At 46.2% G+C, this 23,631-nt stretch overlaps 1 protein-coding gene across 1 annotated transcript; it reads left to right on the forward strand.

Moving 5' to 3' along the window:
* On the forward strand, positions 5,489 to 10,784 carry GIP (gastric inhibitory polypeptide). Its single transcript, XM_005693697.2, has 6 exons — positions 5,489 to 5,514; positions 6,380 to 6,488; positions 7,946 to 8,092; positions 8,645 to 8,734; positions 9,478 to 9,579; positions 10,645 to 10,784. Exons 2-6 carry the CDS (start codon positions 6,397 to 6,399, stop codon positions 10,652 to 10,654), a joined length of 441 nt encoding a protein of 146 aa, XP_005693754.2. The 5' UTR covers positions 5,489 to 5,514; positions 6,380 to 6,396; the 3' UTR covers positions 10,655 to 10,784.

The following is a 23,631-nucleotide window of genomic DNA, read 5'->3' on the forward strand; positions in this document are numbered from 1 at the left end:
ATGCTGGGAAAGATTGAAGGCAGGAGGAGAAGGGGATGACACAGGATGAGATGGTTAGATGGCATTACCAACTCAATAGAGATGAGTTTGAGTAAACTCCAGGAGATGGTGAGGACAAGGAGGCCTGGAGTGTTGCAGTCCATGGGGTCACAAAGAGTTGGACATGACTAAGTGACTGAATAGCAAATTCATCATAGGGGACTGGAATGCAAAAGTAGGAAGTCAAGAAATACCTGGAGTAACAGGCAAGTTTGGCCTTGGAGTACAAAATGAAGCAGGGCAAAGGCTAACAGAATTCTGCTGCCAAGAGAACACACTGGTGATAGCAAACACCCTTTTTCAAAATATAAGAGATGACTTTACACATGGACATCACCAAATGGTCAATACCCAAATCAAATTGATTGCATTCTTTGTAGCTGAAAATGGAGAAGCTGTACACAGTCAGCAAAAACAAGACCTATAGCTGACTGTGGCTCAGATCATCAGCTCCTCATAGCAAAATTCAGGCTTAAACTAAAGAAAGTGGGGAGACCACTAGGCCAATCAGGTACAACTTAAATAATATCCCCTATGAATATGCATTGGAGGTGACCAATAGATTCAAGGGATTTGATCGAGTAAACAGCACCTGAAGAACTGTGGACAGAGGTCCGTAATATCGTATAGGAGGCAACGAACAAAACCATCCCAAAGAAAAAAAATGCAAGAAGGCCATATGGCTGTCTGAAGAGGCTTTACAAATAGCTGTGGAAAGAAGAGAAGTGAAAAGCAAGGGAGAAAGGGAAAGGTACACCCAACTAAATGCTGAGTTCCAGAGACTAGCAAGGAGAGACAAGAAGGCCTGCTTCAGTATGGATAAGACAGCCAGTCTCTAAGGCGGCCTCCAATGGTAGCCACAGACGTGGAGTCCCTCCCACATTGTGCTAAGGCTGGTCCCTGTGACGATAGCATGCAGATGACCTGATGGTATGTGGTATGTCGCTTCCGGGTTTAGGTTTTAAGACACTTACTTGGGCTTTCATCTTTGCCTCTGGGGGAACAAAGCCACGCAGTGAGCAGCCTTGTGAAGACATCCACATGGTGAGGAACTAAAGCCTTCAGCCTGCAGTCATGGAGTGAACTTGGAAGGTGACCTTCGGCCCCAGATGAGTCTTCTGAGACTACAGCTCAGCTGACATGAAGAGACCCTGAGCCAGAACTACCCAGCTAAGCCTCTCCCATATCAGTGATCCTCAGAAATTGTGAGAAGTAAATGTTCGTTGCTTTAAACTGCTAAAATCTGGAGTAATTTGATAAACCGCATAAGATACCTAATGTATCAAGATATAGTGTAACATAATGCATTTTCTAAGTATAATACTTTCCAAACCAATGCTGTGAAGCAGGAACTATTACACTCCTCATTTTGCCGGAAGGTAAACCAAAGCACAAGGAGGACACATTACTCCAAATCACCCTTATAGGTGGACCTCTCTCCAAAGCCCTTAGCCCTCCTTGGCAATTTCAGCATCTTCTATGTTTTGGGTGCTGGACTGAACCAACCTGGACTTATTATTTCATCTTATTTAAGTTTCATGATAGAGTGAGATAAATAAAGTCATTCCAGAGAAAACCACCAGCCAACACTGGCAGGAAGCCCTCAAAATGAACAAAACACGCATTTCACACTTCCCATAAGCTAGGCAGAGCAGATTTTGTTTTCTGGTCCCCAGTTTAGAAACAATGAAGCTAAGGCTGTGTGTGGGTAAAGCCTTCGCGGAAACAAAGCCAAACATCCCCTGGAGTGGTGAGAGGGTGGAGCTGGAGCTTGAATCCTTCTCCTCCTCTCTCTCCATCTTACCAGGCTACTCCCTAATCCAATGGGGGGCACTCACTAGGGACCCTGAAAATCACTTCATCCTTCATGATCCCCATGCAAGGAAAAGGAAGGGGAAAGCCCTCACTTCCTACCCCCTCTTTTTCTTTCACTGGGATGTGCTCCTACCCAGGAGAGTGAGAGGCTCAGGAAGGCTGTTCTCTCTGGGAGGGCCAGCTCTTTGGCCTTTTATTACCTAAATCCCATTTCTTTCAGTCCCTGGAACTGAGAACCTGTGGCCACCCCCCTCCCAATTCTAATTCCTCACTGCTCTTCTTCTGTAACTACTAAGGACTGAGCCCTTTCCTCAACAAACCAAAGCAGACAAAAACAAAACAAGAACCCCCCCCAAAAAAACAAACAAAAAATCCCAAACCTTTCAAAACAGCAAGAAGGACTGGAATTAGAGTGAAGAAAGTGAGAGTGTTAGTCACTCAGTCGTGTCTGACTCTTTGCAACCCCCTGGACTATAGCTCACCACGCTCCTCTGTCCATGGAATTCTCCAGGCAAGAATACTGGAGTGCGTTGCCATTCCCTTCTCCAGGGGATCTTCCCAACCCAGGGATCAAACCTGAGCCTCCTGCATTGCAGACAGATTCTTTACTATCTGAGCCACCAGAGGGGACTTCCAAACCAATCCCCTAGAGCAGATGGTCAAGACAGGCTATAGGTAGTACATATTTTCTTTAAGATCTTTCTGAAAAGTATCTTGATCTGAATGGCAGTGGAGGCTAAATGGGAAAGAATGTCTGGGACTATGCCTGTGTTTCTGATGTGACTCAAGGGGAAAGCTCTAGGTAATCCTTCCAGCAATCACGATAGACCAGATGACTCAGCAGAGTTTGTCAGGGTTCCCAGTCACCTCTTGTCTCCTCTTCAGGAGGAAAATAAAATCTGCCACCTGGTGTAAGGAAGCTCCAAGAGGGATGGCTGCTTCCTGAGTCAGCCGGTAAGCTTAAAGACCTAGTGAATTTCTAGAACATAATCCACGGCAGGGAGGCTGCAGCCAGCCCTCTGAGTCACCTTGGCTTGGCTTCGGAGCCAGGCCTGGAACATCTGTGGTGTCCCTGCGGGCCTCACGGGGGGCAGGGGTGAGTCACCTCCATGAGCTGGAAGAGCCAGGAAGCCCCCAAAGCTTTTTTGCTGCTCCAGCCCCCAGCGCCTCAATCAAGATGCCAGGAGGATCGGGGAAGCAGGATGCTGGGTTCTCTTGCAACAGAACTGCCATCCCCCTCCCCTCCCCACTCTGATTCCTTGACTCCCTGATTCCTCAGATACCCCTAGATCTACAGACCTTCTCCACCTGTCTGGGCCATCATCCTTTGTGTCTGGGCTCCCCACCAGTGGGGCGTGTCTTCCTGCCTCTCCATTCTGTGTGTCCTCTCTGATCCCTCACATCCTAGAAATTCTCCACAGTAGAATTCTCCGCTCCCTCCTGAGCCTCTCCACCCCACCCCCACTCCTGTACTCCACTGCTCTGGATTCTGCACACCAGGGCACTGCCCATCATGGCATTGACAGGCTGAATGGGTTGCCAGTTGGGTTTACCAAACTGTTGTTTCAATGTTTGTTTTATTTATTTGACTGCACTGGATCTCTGTTTCAGCATGGGGGATCTATGCACACTCTTAGTTGTGGCATGTGGGATCCAGTTCCCCAACAGGGATTGAACTTGAGCTTCCTGCATTGGGAGTGTGGAGTCTTAGCCACTGGAGGGAAGTCCCTATTGAACTATTTCGATTAAGTGCAGCAGGCCCTTCTGATCCCCAGAAACTTCCCAAAGTCGTCTTTCCCATTCTCTGGGCTCCCACTATACCAGGCAGGGAGAGGGGCCTGTGTGCTCCCCTTGGAGTCTGGCATCTTCTCTGATCTTCTTCCCCAGGACTCAGGCTACATTTCTCCCTAATCTGTCCACTGATGGGCATGAGAGCCCCAAATCAAAGGGGAAAAGGGAGGAGGGCTTCATAAAGGTCAGTGCTAAGAGGGGGTAAGGTCGGAACCAAAAGCACAGCTGGTCTTCCAAGCAATCTTGCACCTCCACTCCAAACGAGTCCCCAGGGTACCCGGCAGGGGCTCAGGACTGCTGGGACCCATTCCAGAACCTTCCTTGACTTCAGTGGGGCATGAGACGTAAGGGTCCCAGGGAATGACGTCCACCCTGTTTGGATAAGCTGTGCCTCCAGCAGAGGCCCAGGTTTGGACATCAACCCTTCTGAGCCTATTTACTGTGTTAGTCACCAGGAAGCAGGATCACAAGCAGCCCCCACACCCTCTTTGGAGGCCAAATCTGAACTGATGTCTAATCTCTTCCCATTGATAGCTAGGAGATGGAATTTGCAGAGCTTGCCCAGAGAGAAATTTTCTAAGACGGTAGAAAATGGGTAGTGGGTAGGCGAGGTTTCTAGGAAGCAGAGGTGAGTGGCTGTCCTAGTCAGTTACCTCTCATCCCACACAAGCACTTAATTTCATGCTGGACCTGTTCCCAGGCTGGGGAGTTGACCTGGAAAGGAAAGTGGCCTTTACTCGGCCCTGCAGCTAGCAGGGCTGTTTAGGGTTCAAAGTACCCACAGCGAGTGGAGAAGGGACAGCCTGGGCAGGAGGCCTTGGGGGTCGGCCAAACGTGCAGGCTGTGCCCTGTCCCTTCTGGACCAAGAGCCCGCGTGGACAGAGCCATGCACTGCGCTTGCAGAGAGAAAAGGGCGCCTCTCAACAAGTCTCTAGTCCAAGGATCAGACACCATCCTGAGCCTGAGGAAGCCTCCATGCCATGGGGCACACAGCCTGGCTCCCAGTGCTGAGCTTAGAGCCCAGGGTCTGATGGAGGAGAGCAGGGCCTCAGGGGCCCCACTCCCATAGCAAAGACAGGGGCATATACTTCTCTCTTACAGGAGAGCAGAGCGTTTGAGGAGAGACTTGGAGCTCATAAAACTCTCCAGTTAGAATTGAGTTGTAGCTGGCCCGCCCTGCTCTGCGTCCCCCTGGTGTCCATGATCCTCTTTTGCCAACTCTGCCTGCCCCTCAGCAGGAAGGTAGCTCGAGTGGAAGTTCTCAGTTCACAGCTCTCACCAGGAAACCCCCATCCTTCATGTTCCCTTAACCTTCTACCCATCAGTCTCTGCCCTTTCCCCAGCCAGCTGGACCCTCTCCTAGACATCTAGATGGAGACATTGCCACACTGACTAAGCCTTAGGCCACTGTGGCCCCATGCCCTCCAACCCAGGAGTAGCCTGTTACCGGTGAGAGTGACCCCACTCCAGTTAGTGCCACCCTACCTGCACCTGCCCTCACCAGGGGCATCCTTTCTAAGCGAGGGCACCTATAAAGGAAGAGGGCCCTTCTGGGGCCCAGAAGGGGAAAGGGAGAAGAAAAGGGGCACTTAAGTTACCCTGCCCACAGGTCAAGCCCAGACAACAGCTGGAGATCCCCAAATGTTAATCACCAATTAGCACAGTCCACGTGGAAAGGACAACTTTATTACATGTAAAATGGACTTAATGTGGCGGGTGCTGTGGGCTTAATTTCTTGAGATAAGATGCTTTTAGGCTAATCAGCAGATCAGTGATGTCTGGATATAAAGGAGCCAGGGCAAACTTTCCTGAGACAGGCTCTGAAGGGCCAGGAGGGAGGAGGAGAAGACCCCTGCCCTGTCCTTCTGGGCAAGCTGGAAAGGAAGCCTGGTAAGAGAGCAGCTGGGAAGGGGTGGCCATGGACGAGATGCTGGAGGGGGGTGGGTCTCGGCACCCCTGAAGTGCTTGGCACCCTAGCACTTCTCTTCTATACAAGTAATAAGAAGGTGGCTCTAAGGGTTCCTTTAACACCCAGGTGAGAAGGCAGGAAGGCAGGGTCTTGCAGCCTACACATCTCTAGAGCTAGCTTTGGTGCTCAGAGCTTGTTCTTGTTTGGTGTTCAAAGCACCAAAGCATCTAAGGAAAGTTCTGCTGAAGATGCCCTGCGGAAATGGGGCTCACCCTTACCAGAAGCATCAGACACCCCTGAGTAGGGACAGTGAAGTCTGAGAAGTGGAGGGGGCTTCTATTTGCAATTTTCACTTTGGACAAGAGGGCTGCAATGATTTAGGTGACAGCCAACTTGAGATCTGGAAGGCTGGCTGGAGACTCTGGAGGTGAGAATCTTGCCAGTTCACATGCCCATGATGTCTAGCCATGGGGGCCAGGAAGGGAGCCATCCAGACATACAAGCCTTCACTGCTTTCTCCTGCCACGATTGCCCCCTGCTGCCCTCCTTCCTGCCTGCTTAGACTCCTCCTAAAACCCCCAAAACAGGTTCACTCTTGGCCAGGTTCCACGTGCCTTCTAATGTCCATTCTAGCTCTTATGCCAGCACCCCTCACCATCCCCAAGGTGTTTCTCCAGCATCTTAGAAAAGCTCTAACTCCCAAGGCCTGGCCCCCAGCTTCCAGATTCCCCACAGGCTCCAGGGCTCCTAAGTGCACCACCATACTGGCTGCCCCCTCAGCACAGGGCTTCCCTCTCACCCTTGTCCTTTTCTCTCTTATCTCAGGAAAGAACCCTTGGAAGATGTTGGCCATGAAGACCTTCTCCCTGCTGGTGGTGTCCCTGCTCCTGGCAGTGGTGCTGGGGGAGAAAGAAGAGGATCACTCCAAGCTAGGGTGAGAAGGAGGGGTCAGGTGGCTGGGGGGATGATTGGGTTCTGATTTTCAAGAGACAAGTAAGAAAGGGAGGAATCCCAGGCCGAGAAGAAAGAACGAGGCTAGAACCAGGGAGTATTTTTTACCAGCTACTGTTGCAGCTGAAGAGATTGTAGTTAAATCTCTAGAAGGACTTCTCAGCAGTGAAGTGGCTGAAGTAGGTGGTAGTATCTCCCTGATGAAAGCCTTAACTGCTCATTTATTTGTGCATTTGATCAGATTTTATAGGAAGCTTCCTGTGTGCTCGGCACCAGGGATACACAGGAAGAGTGGCCCACAAATGCCACCTGTCCTCATGGAGTGTATAGATCCACGGGGAAGCCAAAGACCCATCTAAGCAAACTTCAAACTGTCATGAGTGCTGTGAGGAGAGGCAGAGAAGGTTATGAGTGAATATAATAGGGGGAAATAAAGTGAAGGGCAGGGAAGCCTGGTGTGCTGCAGTCCGTGGGGTTGCAAACAGTCAGACACGACTTAGCCACTGAACACACACACAGCCACAGAAGGGGAATCTGTTTGTGTGTTGGGGAGACCAAGAGAGACATGTCTGAGTAGAGTTAGGCCTTCTCAGATGCAAGGACAAACCGTATGGCCCTATCAACTTGGCCACGTAAGTTTGAGGCACAGACAAGTGCAAGGAGAGACAACATCGTGTAGAAGTTAAAGACCGTAGACCTGGACCCAGACTAGCTGAGGGTCAGCCCTGGTCATGCTTGCGCTGTGTGCTAAATTCATCTCTCTGCATCGTGGTTGCCTCACTCACCAAAGACATGTACCTCCTACACAATGAATTTATGTATTAAAGGACTTGTATAGGACCTGACTCATATTAAGTCCTGTTTTATAAGAGCTCACTCTTATTAGGAAAAGTGAAAGTGAAGTCACCCAGTCATGTCTGACTTTTTGTAACCCCATGGACTGTAGCCTACCAGGCTCCTCTGTCCATGGAATTCTCCAGGCAAGAGTACTGAAGTGGGTTGCCATTTCCTTCCCCAGGGAATCTTCCTGACCCAGGAACAGAACTCAGGTCTCCTGCATTGCAGGCAGACGCTTTACCATCTGAGCCACCAGGAAAACCCATTATTAGGAAACTGAGAACCAAATAACTGAATTGGGTGGCACCAGGACAAAAGGAGCGAAGGAGGGACCTTTGATTCAGTCCTTGGGGACAAGGGGAACCTCTGATCTTTGCCCAGAAGCCAGAGCCTCACGTATTGAGGATGCAGGAAGTGGGCTCTTGAGTTGAGGATAAAGTCCCAGGTGTGTGATGCATGGACAAAAGGGTGACTCCATAAAAACTGACTCCCAAGAAATGGGCTGCTTCCTTTTCAAATGGTGGTGACCATCATTTATCATTGCTCTCTCTGCTCCTTCTGTGGCACCTCGGTTTCCCTCTCTCTTTCCTCCCTGCTCCTCAGGTTCCACTCTAAGGCCAGTGGCTCCCAGCCTCGAGCAGCCAGGTATGCTGAGGGCACCTTCATCAGTGACTACAGTATCGCCATGGACAAGATCCGCCAACAAGACTTTGTGAACTGGCTACTGGCGCAGAAGGGGAAGAAGAGCGAGTGAGTCACGTGCACCCCCACCCCCTGCTCCCTGTGCCCCGTGTGATGCACAAGCCCAGTGTAGCCTTCTCTTAGGTGCTGATCGGGAGCTGAATTGCATGGCAGTCCTGCCTGGGCTCCTGGCTCAGGCAGCAGTCCAGTCTGAGGGCAGGATGTGGGCAATTTTCCAATCCTTTGCTTCTAAGGGGAAGGGTCAGGGAAGGTGTATTGGGCTCAGAGAGGATCCCTAGGGGGCTGGGGATGAAGGCAGAGGAGCTGAACTGCTGCCAATGACTCTTCAGTGGTGGCAGCTTCAGACTTTGGAAATAAGACGAGTTGATCTCCGTCTTCTCTTTGCAAAGTCTCTTTCCCTGACTTTGCTGTTTGACCTGCATGGTAGCTTTTGAAAAGCTTTTCACTGGGAGCTGAAGACAAGCAGTTGGGAGGTTGACTGAAGAAAGAGGTACCCTCTGCTCCTTGGGCTGAGGTACCAAATGGTTGGAGCTTCTTTGGACTGGAGAATATCTGGAATCGCCCCTGGCCCCACCTATTCCCTAATCTTTATTTTACCAGCTGGATACACAACATCACCCAGAGGGAGGCTGGGGCCTTAGAGCTGGCCCATCAGTCTAACAGGAAGGAGGAGGCAAAGGAGGAGCAGGGGTGAGTCGGCCCGCAGGGGAAGGGGTGGGGGTGGGGCCTCCGACTCACTCCCCGCTCATTGTTCCCTTTCCCAGACTCCAGAGCAGGGCTAGACCCCAGACAAGCATCCTCTTCTACCCAGAATTCAAAGAGGGGTCTTCACAGAGCTCCTGGAGATCAGCCCAAGCCTAAGGGAATAGCCTAGGAGGAATGGGGGTGGAGGTCCTGGGAGGGGATTTGGGGTTAGAATTTCTAAGATTGATGACTTAATGTGCAGAGTCACCAAGTCCAGGAGAGGCTCCTGGAGGGACTTCAGAAACTGGCTTCTCCCCTTTTGTCTGCTAAACTTCAGGAAGGCTTTTATGGAACAAGGAACCTTCCAAGGCCAGTCCCCTGAAATCAGTTACCCTGTCTCTGTAGGAAGCTGAGGAATTGACACACATCATTCTAAAGAGTGAACATTCCCAAAGTAATCTCTGGCGGGGTTGGAATACACTCTGGGAAACTTGTAGAGGTGGGTGGGAGGGATGTCTCCCACCAGAATTGTTGTCTTTGCCTGTATGGAAGAGCCTATATTCATTCCCTGGCGGACAGATCTGGGCGGAGCTTTGAAAGCTGAGACAACTGAGAGGCAGCTGTGTTGACTTGTACCCCCCACCCCCGCCCCACCTTGTCCCACCACGCCGGAGTCCCAGCCCCTGTGTTTACTCTCTCTGGGTGGGGCCCGGGCTTAAGGGGCCTGCCAGAGGCTTTCTCCTTTGTAGTTCCCTACCCAAGAACCCCAGTGATGAAGATTTGCTAAAGCGTTTACTGATTCGAGAGCTGCTGGCCTGGATGGTGGATCAGATGGAGCTCTGCAGGCTCAGGTGGGAGTCTGGCAGCTTTGGGCATCTTGCATATTGGTTGCGAGCTCTCACTCAGGAGTCAGACGTGGGTTCAGATCTTCACCCCAACACAGGCTGACAACTTACTTACACTCTCTGAAACTTGAGACTTCCCAGGGGGCTCAGATGGTAAAGGGTTTGCTTGCAATGCAGGAGACCCAGGTTCGATCCCTGGGCTGGGAAGATCCCCTGGAGAAGGAAATGGCAACCCGCTCCAGTACTCTTGCCTGGAAAATCCCATGGACAGAGGAGCCTGGAAGCTACGGTCCATGGAGTCACAAAGAGGCATTTTTGTGAAAGTCAGGGTTATTTAAACCACTTCATAGGATTTGGTGGGGTTTGAATAAGATAATGCTAGGAAAAGGGTGACAAGAACATGTGCAGAGTGTTAAGAGTTTGGTAATGTTGACAGATCGTGGTACCACTTTCACTTCTTCCTCAGTTTCCTCCAGGTGAGATGCTGCTCTCACCTGCCCTACCCACCCAAGACCATAGCATCCTCAGCTTTCCCTCAGTACCCGTGTGCCACGGCAGCTTCTCAGTGGTGAAACCCCTAGAGTTGGAGGAACGTTGCCCTTCTCTGTAGCCCCAGCTGGTCCCAGTAATCCTTGAATCCTCCTCCTCAGCTAGGAAGTCTTTCAGTTTATTAATATCATGTCTTAGAAGCAAGGGATGGCTCAAAACCATGGAGAGATCCAGCCACTCGAACAGTGAGACAGGACATTCATTGAAGATGCAGACACCGAGGTGCAGAAACCAAAACAAATTCAGGCTTCAGTGATGGGAAGTTGAGGGACTGAGGGAACAAATCTGGAATGGCTTCCTGTAAGAGGGTTAGAAGGACCCTATGTGGCCAGAACAATGGAGAAAAGAGTATGAGAAAATCTCCTTGGTAAAGTGGGTGACAGTCTATGCACTTTTTGGAATAATTACCTTTAGAAAGGTAATTTGGAGGTAGGAGGAGTTGAACTATGGCTGGGTGCCAGAATACACTTACTTTGCTGACTCCAAGCTGAGATATTCCCCTCCTCTCTCCACTCTGCACAGGTTTCAGTGACTCTGACCAAACCCAAGCTCAGAACTGGACTCTGCCCTTCATTTACTCAGCTCCTGCTTCAGCTCCACTCCAAGATACTCCAAAGGAACCAAACTAAGTTTAAGCTGAAATAAATGTTTGTGCTCATTGTCAAAACTTACGTGTCTACTGATGACTAACTGGACGTTTGTCTGTGTGTGCACTACTCAGTGAAAAGGAGGTATGGCTCTTACCTATCTGTTAATTCATCGATTGTTTCATGAACACTTATTGGAAACCTAACACAGGCAGGGATTATGCTTAACACTGAGTATACAGCAGTGATGGAAACAGACACAATCATTGTCCCCAAGGGGTTTACAGTCTAGTGATGAAGACATACCTTAATCTTTATACAAACAGGGACTTCCCTGGTGGTCCAGTGGCTAAGACTCTGCACTCCCAAAGCAGGGGACCCAGGTTTGATCCCTAGTCAGGGAACTAGATCCCACAACTGAAGATTCTGCATGCAACAGAGAAGCCTCATAGACGGAGTAGGCAATCAGGAGGGCCTCTCTGAGAAAATGATGCTTAAGCTGAATGAGAATTTTTAAACATTTCTTTCTCTTTGGCTGTGCTGGGTCTTCCTTGCTGTGTGGGCTTTCCTCTAGTTGCTGTGACGGGGGGCTACTCTGTGACTTACTGGCTTCTCACCGTGAGGACGTCTTTGGTTGCGGAGCACAGCCTCTAGGGTGCTCGGGCTTCAGTAGCTGTGCCACGTGGGCTCTAGAGCTCAGGCTCAACAGTTGTTGCACAAATGCTCAGCTGCTTCGCAGCATGTGGGATCTTCCCAGACTAGGGATGGAACCCATGTTTCATGCATTGACAGGTGGATTCTTTACCACTGAACCACCAGGGAAACCCTAAGCTGAGTGAGATCTGAAGGATTAAATGGCCAAATGGTGAAGAGAGACAATAACTATTAGCCGGTAGTATTGTTCTATGGCAAAATGGGCAATGGGGTGGAGAGAAGAGCACAAGTGGAGACTGGGAAGGTAGGCAGAAGCAGGGCCTCAAAGGCCACAGTAAAGCTTTGGGATGTTATCCTTAGTGTAAGGGCAGGTCCTTGAAGGAGTTTGAGCAGGGGGCAGTCAGACAAGATCTATTTACATCTCCAATCATACTGATGATGGTAAGAATTATATTGAGATGAAGAGGAATGAACAAGAAATCTCTCTTGCAGGATTCCAGGTTTCACACTAGGGAGATGGCAGGGAAGGTGAAGTTAAGTGGGAGAACTCAGTTTGTCCAAAAGTCAATACCTCTTTCTTTCTGTGTTTCAAGACTTTTCCACCTTGGTGTGCTGCCTTCTCTCACTGCCCTGCATCCACAGAAGGCAAGGCTGTCTCTCCTTCCCACTTAGTTTAGGTTGTCTTTACTAATGTCCCCCTATCCCCTTGATCTAGTCACGTCTTAGCAGACTAGAGTCAAACACACCTAGATTCAAATCACTCTAGGTCTGTGACTTGGCAAGTTAGTTCCTCCCTCTCTCTGATGCTCAGTTTCTTGTCTGTAAAAAGATTAAAAAGTACTCACTTCATAGAGTTGAAGAATTTTAAGATAATGCTTGGCACAAAGTAACTTTTGTTATTATTATTCACACATGAAGCATCAATTTACAAACATGGGGGTATTAGGACTTCTCTGGTGGTCCAGGGATTAAGACTGCGCTTCTGGCTCCTGGTTCAAGATAGTCGAGTAGAAGGACGCGCACTCATCCCTATCAAAAAAGCAACAAAATTGAAACTAGTTGTTGAACAACCATGGACAGGAGGACTCTGGACCCACCAAAAAAGATACCCCACGTCCAAAGACAAAGAAGAAGCCACAACAAGATGGTAGCAGGGTCACAATCACGATAAAATCAAATCCCATACACGCCAAGTGGGTGACCCACAAACTGGAGAACAATAATATCAGAGAAATTCTCCCACTGTTGTGCAGGTTCTGAGCCCCACGTAAGGCTTCTCAGCTTACGGATCCAGCAAAGCGACTGGGAATTCCCAGGGAATCTGACTTTGAAGGACAGCCACATTTGATTACAGGACTTCTACAGGACTAGGGGAAACAGAGACTCAACTCTTGGAGGGCACAAACAATATCTGTGTGCACCAAGACCCAAGGGAAAGGAACAGTGACCCCACAGGAGACTGAACCTGACTTATTTGCTAGTGTTGGAGGGCCTCCTGTGGAGGCATGGGTTGGCAGTGATTCACCCCAGGGATGGGGTCCTGGCAGCAGCAGTCCTGAGGCCCATGGCTTAAGTCCTCTTGGAGTTCACCATTAACCCTGCCATAGAGCCCAGAGACTCCAGGGCCAGGTGGCCTCAAGCCAAACAACTTACAGGGAGGGATCAACTTCACCCATCAAGAGATAATTGGATTAAAGCTTTACTGAGCAAGGCCCTACCCACCAGAACAAGACACAGTTTTCCCCACATAGTCCCTCTCATCAGGAAACTTACACAAGCCTCATTCACCAAAGGGCAGACAGAAGAAGTGAGAAGAACCACAATCTCACAGCAGTTAGAATGAAAGTCACACCACAGAAAGTTAATCAGGATGAAAAAGCAGAGTTATGTCCCAGATGAAGGGACAAGATAAGACCCCAGAAAAACAACTAAATAAGTGGAGACAGGCAACCTTCCAGAAAAAGAATTCAGAATGATAGTGAGGATGATCCAGGATCTTGGAAACAGAATGGAGAAGATACAAGAAATTTTTATCAAAGACCTAGAAGAACGGTTCCCTGGTGGTTCAGACAGTAAAGAATCTGCCTGCAATGCAAGAGACTCAAATGTAATCCGCTAGGTTGGGAAGATCCTCTGGAGAACGGAATGGCAACCCACTCCAGTATTCTTGCCTGGAGAATTTCACAGAGGAGCCTGATGGGCTACAGTCCATGGGGTCTCATGGACTGTAGTCCATGGGGTGGGGTCACAAAGGGTAGGACATGACTGAATGACTAACACTCAGAAGAACTAAAAAACAAACAGAGATGAACAATATATTAGAAGGAATCAATAGCAGAATAAATGAAGCAGAAGAACAGTTAAGTGATCTGAAGAAAAGGATGGTGGGAATCATTACTGCACAACAGAATATAGAAAAAAGAATGAAAAAAAAAATGAAGACAGCCTAAGAGACCTCTGGGACAACATTAAAGGCACCGACATTTGCATTATAATGCAAACCCCTAGAGGGGTTCCAAAAGGAAAAGAGAGAGAGAAAGGACCTGAGAAAATATTTGAAGAGGTAATAGCTGAAAGCTTTCCTAACATGGGAAAGGAAATAGTCAACCAAGTCCAGGCAGCACAGAGTCCCAGGCAGGATAAACCCAAGGAGGAACACACTGAGACGCATAGTAATCAAACTGACAAAAATTAAAGACAAAGATAAAACACTAAAAGCAACAAGGGAAAAACAACAAATAAAAAGAAACTCCTGTAAGTTATCAGCTGATTTCTCAACAGAAACACTACAAGCCAGAGGGAATAGCAAGATTATTTAAAGTGTTGAAAGGGAAGAACCTACAACCAAGAATACTCTACTCAGCAAGGAAAACTTTCCAGACAAGCAAAAGTTAAGAGAATTCTGCATCACCAAACCAGCTTTACAACAAATGATAAAGGAACTTCTCAAGGCGGGAAACACAAGAGAAGGAAAAGACCAACACAAAACAAACCCGAACAATTAACAAAACGATAATGTGCATGCTAAGTCACTTCAGCAACCCACCAGCCTCCTCTGTCCATGGGATTCTTCAAGCAAGAATACTGGAGTGGGTTGCCATGTCCTCCTCCAGGGGATCTTCCCAACCCAGGGATCAAACACACATCTCTTACATCTCCTGCATTGGTAGGCGGGTTCTTTACCCCTAGTGCCACCCAGAGAACCATGTTGCTGCTGCTGCTAAGCCGCTTCCATTGTGTCTGACTCGTGCGACTCCACAGATGGCAGTCCACCAGGCACCCCCATCCCTGGGATTCTCCAGGCAAGAATACTGGCGTAGGTTGCCATTTCCTTCTCCACCCAGAGGACCATCAATCAGTTCAGTTCAGTTCAGTTGCTCAGTCATGTCCGACTCTTTGCGACCCCATGAATCGCAGCACGCCAGGCCTCCCTGTCCATCACCAACTCCCGGAGTTCACTCAGACTCGCGTCCATCGAGTCAGTGATGCCATCCAACCATCTCATCCTCTGTCGTCCCCTTCTCCTCCTGCCCCCAATCCCTCCCAGCATCAGAGTCTTTTCCAATGAGTCAACTCTTCACATGAGGTGGCCAAAGTACTGGAGTTTCAGCTTCAGCATCATTCCTTCCAAAGAAATCCCAGGGCTGATCTCCTTCAGAATGGACTGGTTGGATCTCCTGGCAGTCCAAGGGACTCTCTAGAGTCTTCTCCAACACCACAGTTCAAAAGCATCAATTCTTCGGCCCTCAGCCTTCTTCACAGTCCAACTCTCACATCCATACATGACCACTGGAAAACCATAGCCTTGACTAGTATCGGGCATAACCTTAGTGTCCAGGCAGTCACCATCTCATACTATGATTAAGTAAATGGTTCTACCAGTAGGACTGTTGATGAAATATGTACACGTATGCACTTCATACACCATTACTTAACCAATTGTATCTATTTTATATTGTTAGGTTAATCATGTTTCCATTATGGCTTGCAACTATAATTATCTTTTATTTTTTGCCTGACTATTGATTGTGAAAATTGATAAGCATCTTTTACTATTGTAATTATGTAACTATTATTCACTTAATAGCATTGTATCATGACTGGCCAACAGAAAATGATAGAATTCTAAATCACTAAAACTACTATTTAATAGAAAAACCTGCAATTACTTTTTAAAATTCAGATGCATATCAGAATTAACTCAGAATTTTTTGACAAATACAAATGCCCAGGTATTGCTTTTTTTCCTCCGAAGATCCAGATGTGTTTCTAATGAGCAGCTGTGTTTAAAAACAATTAGACTATATGAAGATTTTTACTTTTATCTAGTTTCACTTTTTCTATTTCATCTTCAGTGTTCCCATTTAATTTAGCTTGTGTTTTCCAATTTCTCCATCATTTTTTAATGTTCTTTCTCAAGCCTTTATCAAGCATATTAGAAAAGTTTTTGTATTCATCAGTCAGTTCAATTCAGTCACTCAGTCGTGTCCTACTCTTCGCAACCCCAAGTACTCCAGCACACCAGGTTTTCCTGTCCAACACCAACTCCCAGAGTTTATTCAAACCCCTGTCTATCACATCGGTGATGCCATCCAACCATCTCATCCTTCGTCGTCCCTGTCTCCTCCTGCCTTCAATCCCTCCCAGCATCAGAGTCTTTTCAAACAATGAGTCAACTCTTCACATGAGGTGGCCAAAGTATTGGAATTTCAGCTTCAGCATCAGTCCTTCCAATGAACACCCAGGGCTGATCTCCTTAAGGATGGACTGGTTGGATCTCCTTGCAGTTCAAGGGACTCTCAAGAGTCTTCTCCAACACCACAGTTCAAAAGCATCAATTCTTTGGCACTCAGCTTTCTTCACAGTCCAACTCTCACATCCATACATGACCACTGGAAAAACCATAGCCTTGACTAGACGGACCTTTGTTGGCAAAGTAATATCTCTGCTTTTGAATATATTATCTAGGTTGGTCATAACTTTCCTTCCAAGGAGTAAGCGTCTTTTAATTTCATGGCTGCAATCGCCATCTGCAGTGATTTTGGAGCCCAAAAACACTAAGTCTGACGCTCTTTCCACTGTTTCCCCGTCTATTTGTCATGAAGTGATGGGACCAGATGCCATGATCTTAATTTGCTGAATGTTGAGTTTTAAGCCAACTTTTTCACTCATCTTTCACTTTCATCAAGAGGCTTTTTAGCTCCTCTTCACTTTCTGCCATAAGGGGGGTGTCATCTGCATATCTGAGGTGATTGATATTTCTCCCGGCCATCTTGACTCCAGCTTGTGCTTCATCCAGCCCAGCGTTTCTCATGATGTACTCTGCATAGAAGTTAAATAAGCAGGGTGACAATAGACAGCCTTGATGTACTGCTTTTCCTATTTGGAACCAGTCTGTTGTTCCATGTCCAGTTCTAACTGTCACTTTCTGACCTGCATACAGGTTTCTCAAGAGGCAGGTTAGGTGGTCTGGTATTCCCATCTCTTTCAGAATTTTCCACAGTTGATTGTGATCCACACAGTCAAAGGCTTTGGCATAGTCAATAAAGCAGAAATATATGTTTTTCTGGAACTCTCTTGCTTTTTCCATGATCTAGCAGATGTTGGCAATTTGATTTCTGGTTCCTCTGCCTTTTCTAAAACCAGCTTGACTATCTGGAAGTTCACAGTTGACGTATTGCTGAAGCCTGGCTTGGAGAATTTTAAGCATCACTTTACTAGCATGTGAGATGAGTGAGTGAGAAAGAAATGGCAACCCACTCCAGTGTTCTTGCCTGGAGAATTCCAGGGTCGGGGGAGCCTGGCGGGAGGCCGTCTATGGGGTCGCACAGAGTCAGACACGACTGAAGCGACTTAGCAGCAGATGAGTGCAATTGTGCGGTAGTTTGAGCATTCTTTGGCATTGCCTTTCTTTGACATTGGAATGAAAACTGACCTTTTCTAGTCCTGTGGCCACTGCTGAGTTTTCCAAATTTGCTGGCATATTGAGTGCAGCACTTTCACAGCATCATCTTTCAGGATTTGAAATAGCTCAACTGGAATTCCATCACCTCCACTAGCTTTGTTTGTAGCTATGCTTTCTAAGGCCCACTTGACTTCACATTTCAGGATGTCTGGCTCTAGGTGAGTGATCACACCATCGTGATTATCTGGGTCGTGAAGCTCTTTTTTGTACAGTGCTTCTGTGTATTCTTGCCACCTCTTCTTAATATCTTCTACTTCTGTTAGGTCTAGACCATTTCTGTCCTTTATCGAGCCCATCTTTGCATGATATGTTCCCTTGGTATCTCTAATTTTCTTGAAGAGATCTCTAGTCTTTCCCATTCTGTTGTTTTCCTCTATTTCTTTGCATTGATCGCTGAGGAAGTCTTTCTTATCTCTCCTTGCTATTCTTTGGAACTCTGCATTCAGATGCTTATTTCTTTCCTTTTCTCCTTTGCTTTTCACTTCCCTTCTTTTCACAGCTATTTGTAGGCCTCCTCAGACAGCCATTTTGCTTTTTTGCATTTCTTTTCCATGGGGATGGTCTTGATCCCTGTCTCCTGTACAATGTCACGAACCTCCATCCATAGTTCATCAGGCACTCTGTCTATCAGATCTAGTCCCTTAAATCTATTTCTCACTTCCACTGTATAATCATAAGGGATTTGATTTAGGTCATACCTGAATGATCTAATGGTTTCCCCCACTTTCTTCAATATAAGTCTGAATTTGGCAATAAGGAGTTCATGATCTGAGCCACAGTCAGCTCCCGGTCTTGTTTCTGCTGACTGTATAGAGCTTCTTCATCGGTCCAAGGGACTCTCAAAAGTCTTCTCCAATACCACAGTTCAAAAGCATAAATTCTTTGGTGCTCAGCTTTCTTTATAGTCCAACGCTCACATTCATACATGACTACTTGAAAAAGCATAGCTTTGACTAGGTGGATCTTTTTTGGTAAAGTAATGTCTCTGCTTTTTAATATGTTATGTTGGTTGGTCAGAGCTTTTCTTCCAAGGAACAAGTGTCTTTTAATTTCATGGCTGCAGTCACCATCTGTAGTGATTTTGGAGGCCCTTCCCCCACCAAAAAAACATCTGTCACTGTTTCCATTGTTTCCCCATCTATTTGCCATGAAGTGATGGGACCGGATGCCATGATCTTAGTTTTCTGAATGTTGAGTTTTAAGCCAACTTTTTCACTCTCCTCTTTCACTTTCATCAAGAGGCTTTTGAGTTCCTCTTCACTTTCTGCCATAAGGGTGGTGCCATCTGCATATCTGAGGTGATTGATATTTCTCCCGGCCATCTTGACTCCAGCTTGTGCTTCATCCAGCCCAGCGTTTTGCATGATGTATTCTGCGTGTAAGTTAAATAAGCAGGGTGACAATATACTACCTTGACGTACTCCTGTCCTGATTTTGAACCAGTCTGTTGTTTCATGTATAGTTCTAACTGTTGCTTCTTGACCTGCATATAGTGAAGAATTTTCCGCAGTTTGTTGTGATCCACAGTCAAAGGCTTTGGTGTAGTTAGTAAAACAGAAGTAGATATTTTTCTGGAATTCTTTTGCTTCTTTGATGATCCAGTGGATGTTGGCAATTTGATCTTTGGTTCCTCTGCCTTTTCTAAATCCAACTTGAACATCTGGAAGTTCAAGGTTCATGTACTGTTGAAGCCTGGCTCGGAGAATTTTGAGCATTACTTTGCTAGCATGTGAGATGTGTGCAATTGTGTGCTAGTTTGAACATTCTTTTGCATTCCCTTTCTTTGGGATTGAGATGAAAACTGACATTTTCCAGTCCTGTGGCCACCTTTGAGTTTTCCAGATTTGCTTGCATATTGAGTGCAACACTTTCACAGCATCATCTTTTAGGATTTGAAATAGCTTAACTGGAATTCCATCACCTCCACTAGCTTTGTTCTTAGTGATTCAAGTGGGCTTCCTAAGGCCCACTTGACTTCACATTCCAGAATGTCTGGCTCTAGGTGAGTGATCACACCATCATGGTTATCTGGGTCATCTTTTTTATATAGTTCTTCGGTGTATTCATATGTACACATAAATAATATATAATATACATTTTGGAAAACTTACACTGTTTGACTAGCTAAACAATTTATGACATTTTGATTCTACTTGTTGGACTTAATATGAATAGAATGCTAGATTTCTAATTTATATTCACTAGAAACTTTGATATAGTTTCATGTATTTTGGTATCTAGTATTATTACCGATTAAAGTCTAGAAAGTTTATTATCTTACTGATTTAAAAAAAATTTTGAATGAGGCTTGAAACTTTGAATCCAATGCTGAGAATATAAAGAAATACTATGTTGCAAAAAAAAGAAAAAAAAAGAAAATGGGAATTTTGACCATCAAGTTTTTGCACTTGGTCTTATGTCCCTGGATATTTTCCAGTGTTTCTTAGTTTATCGTCTATGGGAACTTGAATAGAATTTGTATCCTACTCTTATGTGAAAGCTGTATAAATCTTGATTATATTGAACTGGTTCATAATGCTTTTCAGGTCTACTATATCCTTCTACTTCTCTGTATATTCATTTTATTAATTCTTGAGAGTTTCCTATTAAAATGCCAACTAAAAATCTTAATTTATCTACTTAAAAATTAATTTCAATATGTAGTGGATCTGTATGTAACCTTGTTCTGTATTTTCCAAGCCTCCTGTATGTGTTATCATATTTTCATAATTAAAAAAACAAAACAAAAAGTACTGCGCTTCCACTGAAGAGGTAAATGGTTTTATCCCTACACAGCAAAGTTCTTCATGCTGCATGTAGGGGCAAAAAAAAAAAAACAAAACCAAAGTATTAGCTTAATTTCAGGGGCTGGCAAACTGGATTGGCTGAATGGCTGGGCTGGTAAACCAAATAAGCTGAGTGAGGAGCATGTAAAGCAAGGGGAAAGATTGGGACTGTGAAAATGGGAAAGAAATGTGACCCTAAAGGCATTCTGATGACCAAATAAAACTCCTTGGAGAACTGAATTTGCCTGAGGCCTGCCAGTTTACAATCTCTTTCAGCTGTAACATTTTGGGTTTCCTTTCCCTTAAACTCCTTGAGTTCTTAAAGTATGCATCACACAATTTAGAGCATGCCTTTACTCAGAGGATGTATTTTAGTGATTCTCCATGATAGAGCTGACTGCATTGAGGAGGAGTTTGGATCTTTATTTCTGCAATCTTGGGTGTCTCTGTGAGTCAATGAATCTGAAAGGGTTATTTTTAAAAGTTTTGTACAACTGTCTTACTATGGGCCAGGCATTTGTGCTCAGTGCTTTCTAAACATCATTTTTTTTTCAACTTTTGGTGGGTTTTTTTTACTCTTGTTTTTGTTCATACTTGTAAATACCAGTTTTTAAAAATCATGGTAATCTCATTTAATTTAAAGCCTCATCACAATCCTTCAAGATAATGATAATGTAATAGCTGTTCACCACGCACTATACTGCCTCCATGAGGCAGAGAATTATAAGCCCATGCTCTATGCCACTTTGCAGTAAGACCCATGACTCGATAGTCACTTAAAGCAAGTGAGGGCATCTGGGTTGGTCAGCATTCAGTGGTGCACTGGACCAAAGTGCTTCTAAGAGCATTGTGAAATTGGCAGTAATTTTGTGAGCAGGTTGCAAAAGCACTGATAACTTGAAACAATAGCAAAGGGCATACTCAGAGTATTTACACTATGGAAACTGGCAAATGCTATAAATCAGAGCACCTCTCTTCCAACCTAGAGAGGTGATTATTTACCAGCACATTATTGGTCAATAAACTTTCTCTTATAGAGGAGAATAAATGTGTCTGAAGAAGGAAATAAGCATGTCTGCTCATGGGTGCCAATGAAGTTTATCAAGGGCCAATGTGTGTACTTTAAGATGTATGTGTGCATTTGAAGGTGCGGGCGTGCTAAGTCTCTTCAGTTGTGTATGACTCTTTGTGACCCTATGAACTGTAGCCCGTCAGGCTCATCTGCCCATGGGGATTCTCCAGGCAAGAATACTGGAATGCGTTGCCATGCCCTCCTCAGGGTATCTTCCCAACCCAGGGTTCACTTCAGTTCAGTCACTCAGTTGTGTCCGACTCTCCGCGACCTCATGAACCGCAGCATGCCACGCCTCCCTATCACCAACTCCCAGAGTTCACCCAAACCCATGTCCATTGAGTAGATGATGCCATCCAACCATCTCATCCTCTGTCGTCCCCTTCTCCTCCTGCCCTCAATCTTTCCCAGCATCAGAGTCTTTTCCAATGAGTCAGCTCTTCGCATCAGGTGGCCAAAGTATTGGAGTTTCAGCTTCAGCATCAGTCCTTCCAATGAACATTCAGGACTGATCTTTAGGATGGACTGGTTGGATCTCCTTGCAGTCCAAGGGACTCTCAAGAGTCTTCTCCAACACCACAGTTCTCTGAAGTAATGAGTATGAGTGAGGGGGTCAGTTTGTACGTGTTAAGGAGTCACAGAGTGAAAATCAGGTCGGTGTGTCTAGATGGCATCAGTGAGGATCTAAAGGACTGAATTTTTGTGTTAAGTAGTGGTATAGTAAGAATATGAAAATATGAGCTCAAAATCAATGGAGCTCAGCTCGTCTGTATGAGGTTAGTGTGTTTTTCATAGTCAGGGGTGGGTAGGTATAATGGAGGATTGAATGTGTATGGAAGGGTGTCAAATATATGTGTTGGAGGGGACAAATCTGTGTTTGTGAAAGTAAGTTTGTGTTTTAGGGGGCTTATGTTATCTATGTTCAGTATCTGAGGGTACGCATCAGAATGAGCCTAAAGGTAGGACTATGATAGCCAGAATAACTGTTTCAGCCTTAGTCCATGAATCTATAACATTACCTTCTGCTTCAAAAGAGAGTAAAACATAAAATAACAGTACTGAATATTTTTAGCAAATAGAGCATTATTTCTCTACTTAGAGGCAGGTAGCCTAGGGCTGGTGTGACAGCTTGTCCTATGAAATCCTCAGGGACCTAGGCTCTTTGGGTTCATGGCTCCACCATCCCTCAAGGCCCCAAATGCCAACTAAATATCCTGCCACCTATCTCTGCTCCCATCTGCTTTTATTTGCTGAAGCTGTGCCATGTGGCATGCACAATCTTAGTTCCCCGATCTGTGCCCCCTGAATAGGGAGCACAGGGTCTTAACCACTGGACTGCCAGGGAAGTCCCCGCTCCCATCCTCTTTTTTTTTTTCGCTGCTCTGGGTCTTCATTGTGGCACCATGCGCTTCTTCTGTTGCAGTGCAGAGGCTTAGTGGCTCTGCAGCATCTAGGGTCTTAGTTCCTGACCAGGGATGGACCTGCAGCCTCCTCTTTGCAAGGTGGATTCCTAACCACTGGACCACCAAGGAAGTCCCTCACGTCTTCTTTTTATCCTTTTACTTGAAAACACTCTGGTAACATTAGTCACATTCACGGTTTTGCCTTGACCTGTAGCCCAGCCCATATCTTTCCGCAGAACTTCAAACCAGTACATCTGAAGGACGACTGGCCATCTCTCCTGTGATGTCACACAAACCTCAATTTCAGCATTTTCAAAACCACTCAGTTATTTCCTCAACTTCATCTTGTAGTCTGTTCTACCTCTCTGAATGGTACCACCCTGTTGCCTAAGCCAGGAAGTTGAACATCCTGCTAAGTTTTCCCACCCACTCTGCCCCCATCTCAGGCTTCCTTGGTAGCTCAGCTGGTAAAGAATTTGCCTGCAATGTGGGGGACCCCGGTTTGATTCCTGGGTTGCGAAGATCTGCTGGAGAAGGGATAGGCTACCCACTCTAGTATTCCTGGGCTTCCCTCGTGGCTCAGCTCGTAAAGAATCTGCCTGCAATGCAGGAGGCCTGGATTCTATCCCTGGTTTGGGAAGATATCCTGGAGAAGGGAACAGCTAGCTACCCATTCTAGTATTCTGGCCTGGAGAATTCCACAGACTGTATAGTTCGTGGGGGTCACAAAGAATCAGGCACGACTGAGCGACTTTCACTCACTGCCCCCGTCTCATCAGTTTTATCATCCCACCTTAATACGCCCTGAATTTGTCCCATTCTCTCTATCCTTATTGCCACCATCTTAATTGCTCCCTTACCATTTCTTCTTTGGACTGCTACAACTGACTCAAAAATTAAGTCTAGGTTGCCACTAATTTTCCTGTAACAAAAATTTATTACTACTCTCTGACTTAAGAAACCTCCATTGGCTCCTCCAAACCTCTACTGGCTCCTCCTTTGGAAGCCTCAATAATGTTATGGAAATCACCTACTTTAAAAA

Source organism: Capra hircus, chromosome 19 (genome assembly GCF_001704415.2).
Source record: "Capra hircus breed San Clemente chromosome 19, ASM170441v1, whole genome shotgun sequence".
NCBI lineage: Eukaryota > Metazoa > Chordata > Mammalia > Artiodactyla > Bovidae > Capra > Capra hircus.

Bases quoted from the DNA above. Each gene is read 5' to 3' on its own strand.
- GIP (XM_005693697.2), top strand. From the start codon at position 6,397: ATGTTGGCCATGAAGACCTTCTCCCTGCTGGTGGTGTCCCTGCTCCTG. The intron at 6,489-7,945 runs GTGAGAAGGAGG...CCTGCTCCTCAG, and splicing joins GAGGATCACTCCAAGCTAGG to GTTCCACTCTAAGGCCAGTG. The intron at 8,093-8,644 runs GTGAGTCACGTG...TTATTTTACCAG, and splicing joins CAGAAGGGGAAGAAGAGCGA to CTGGATACACAACATCACCC.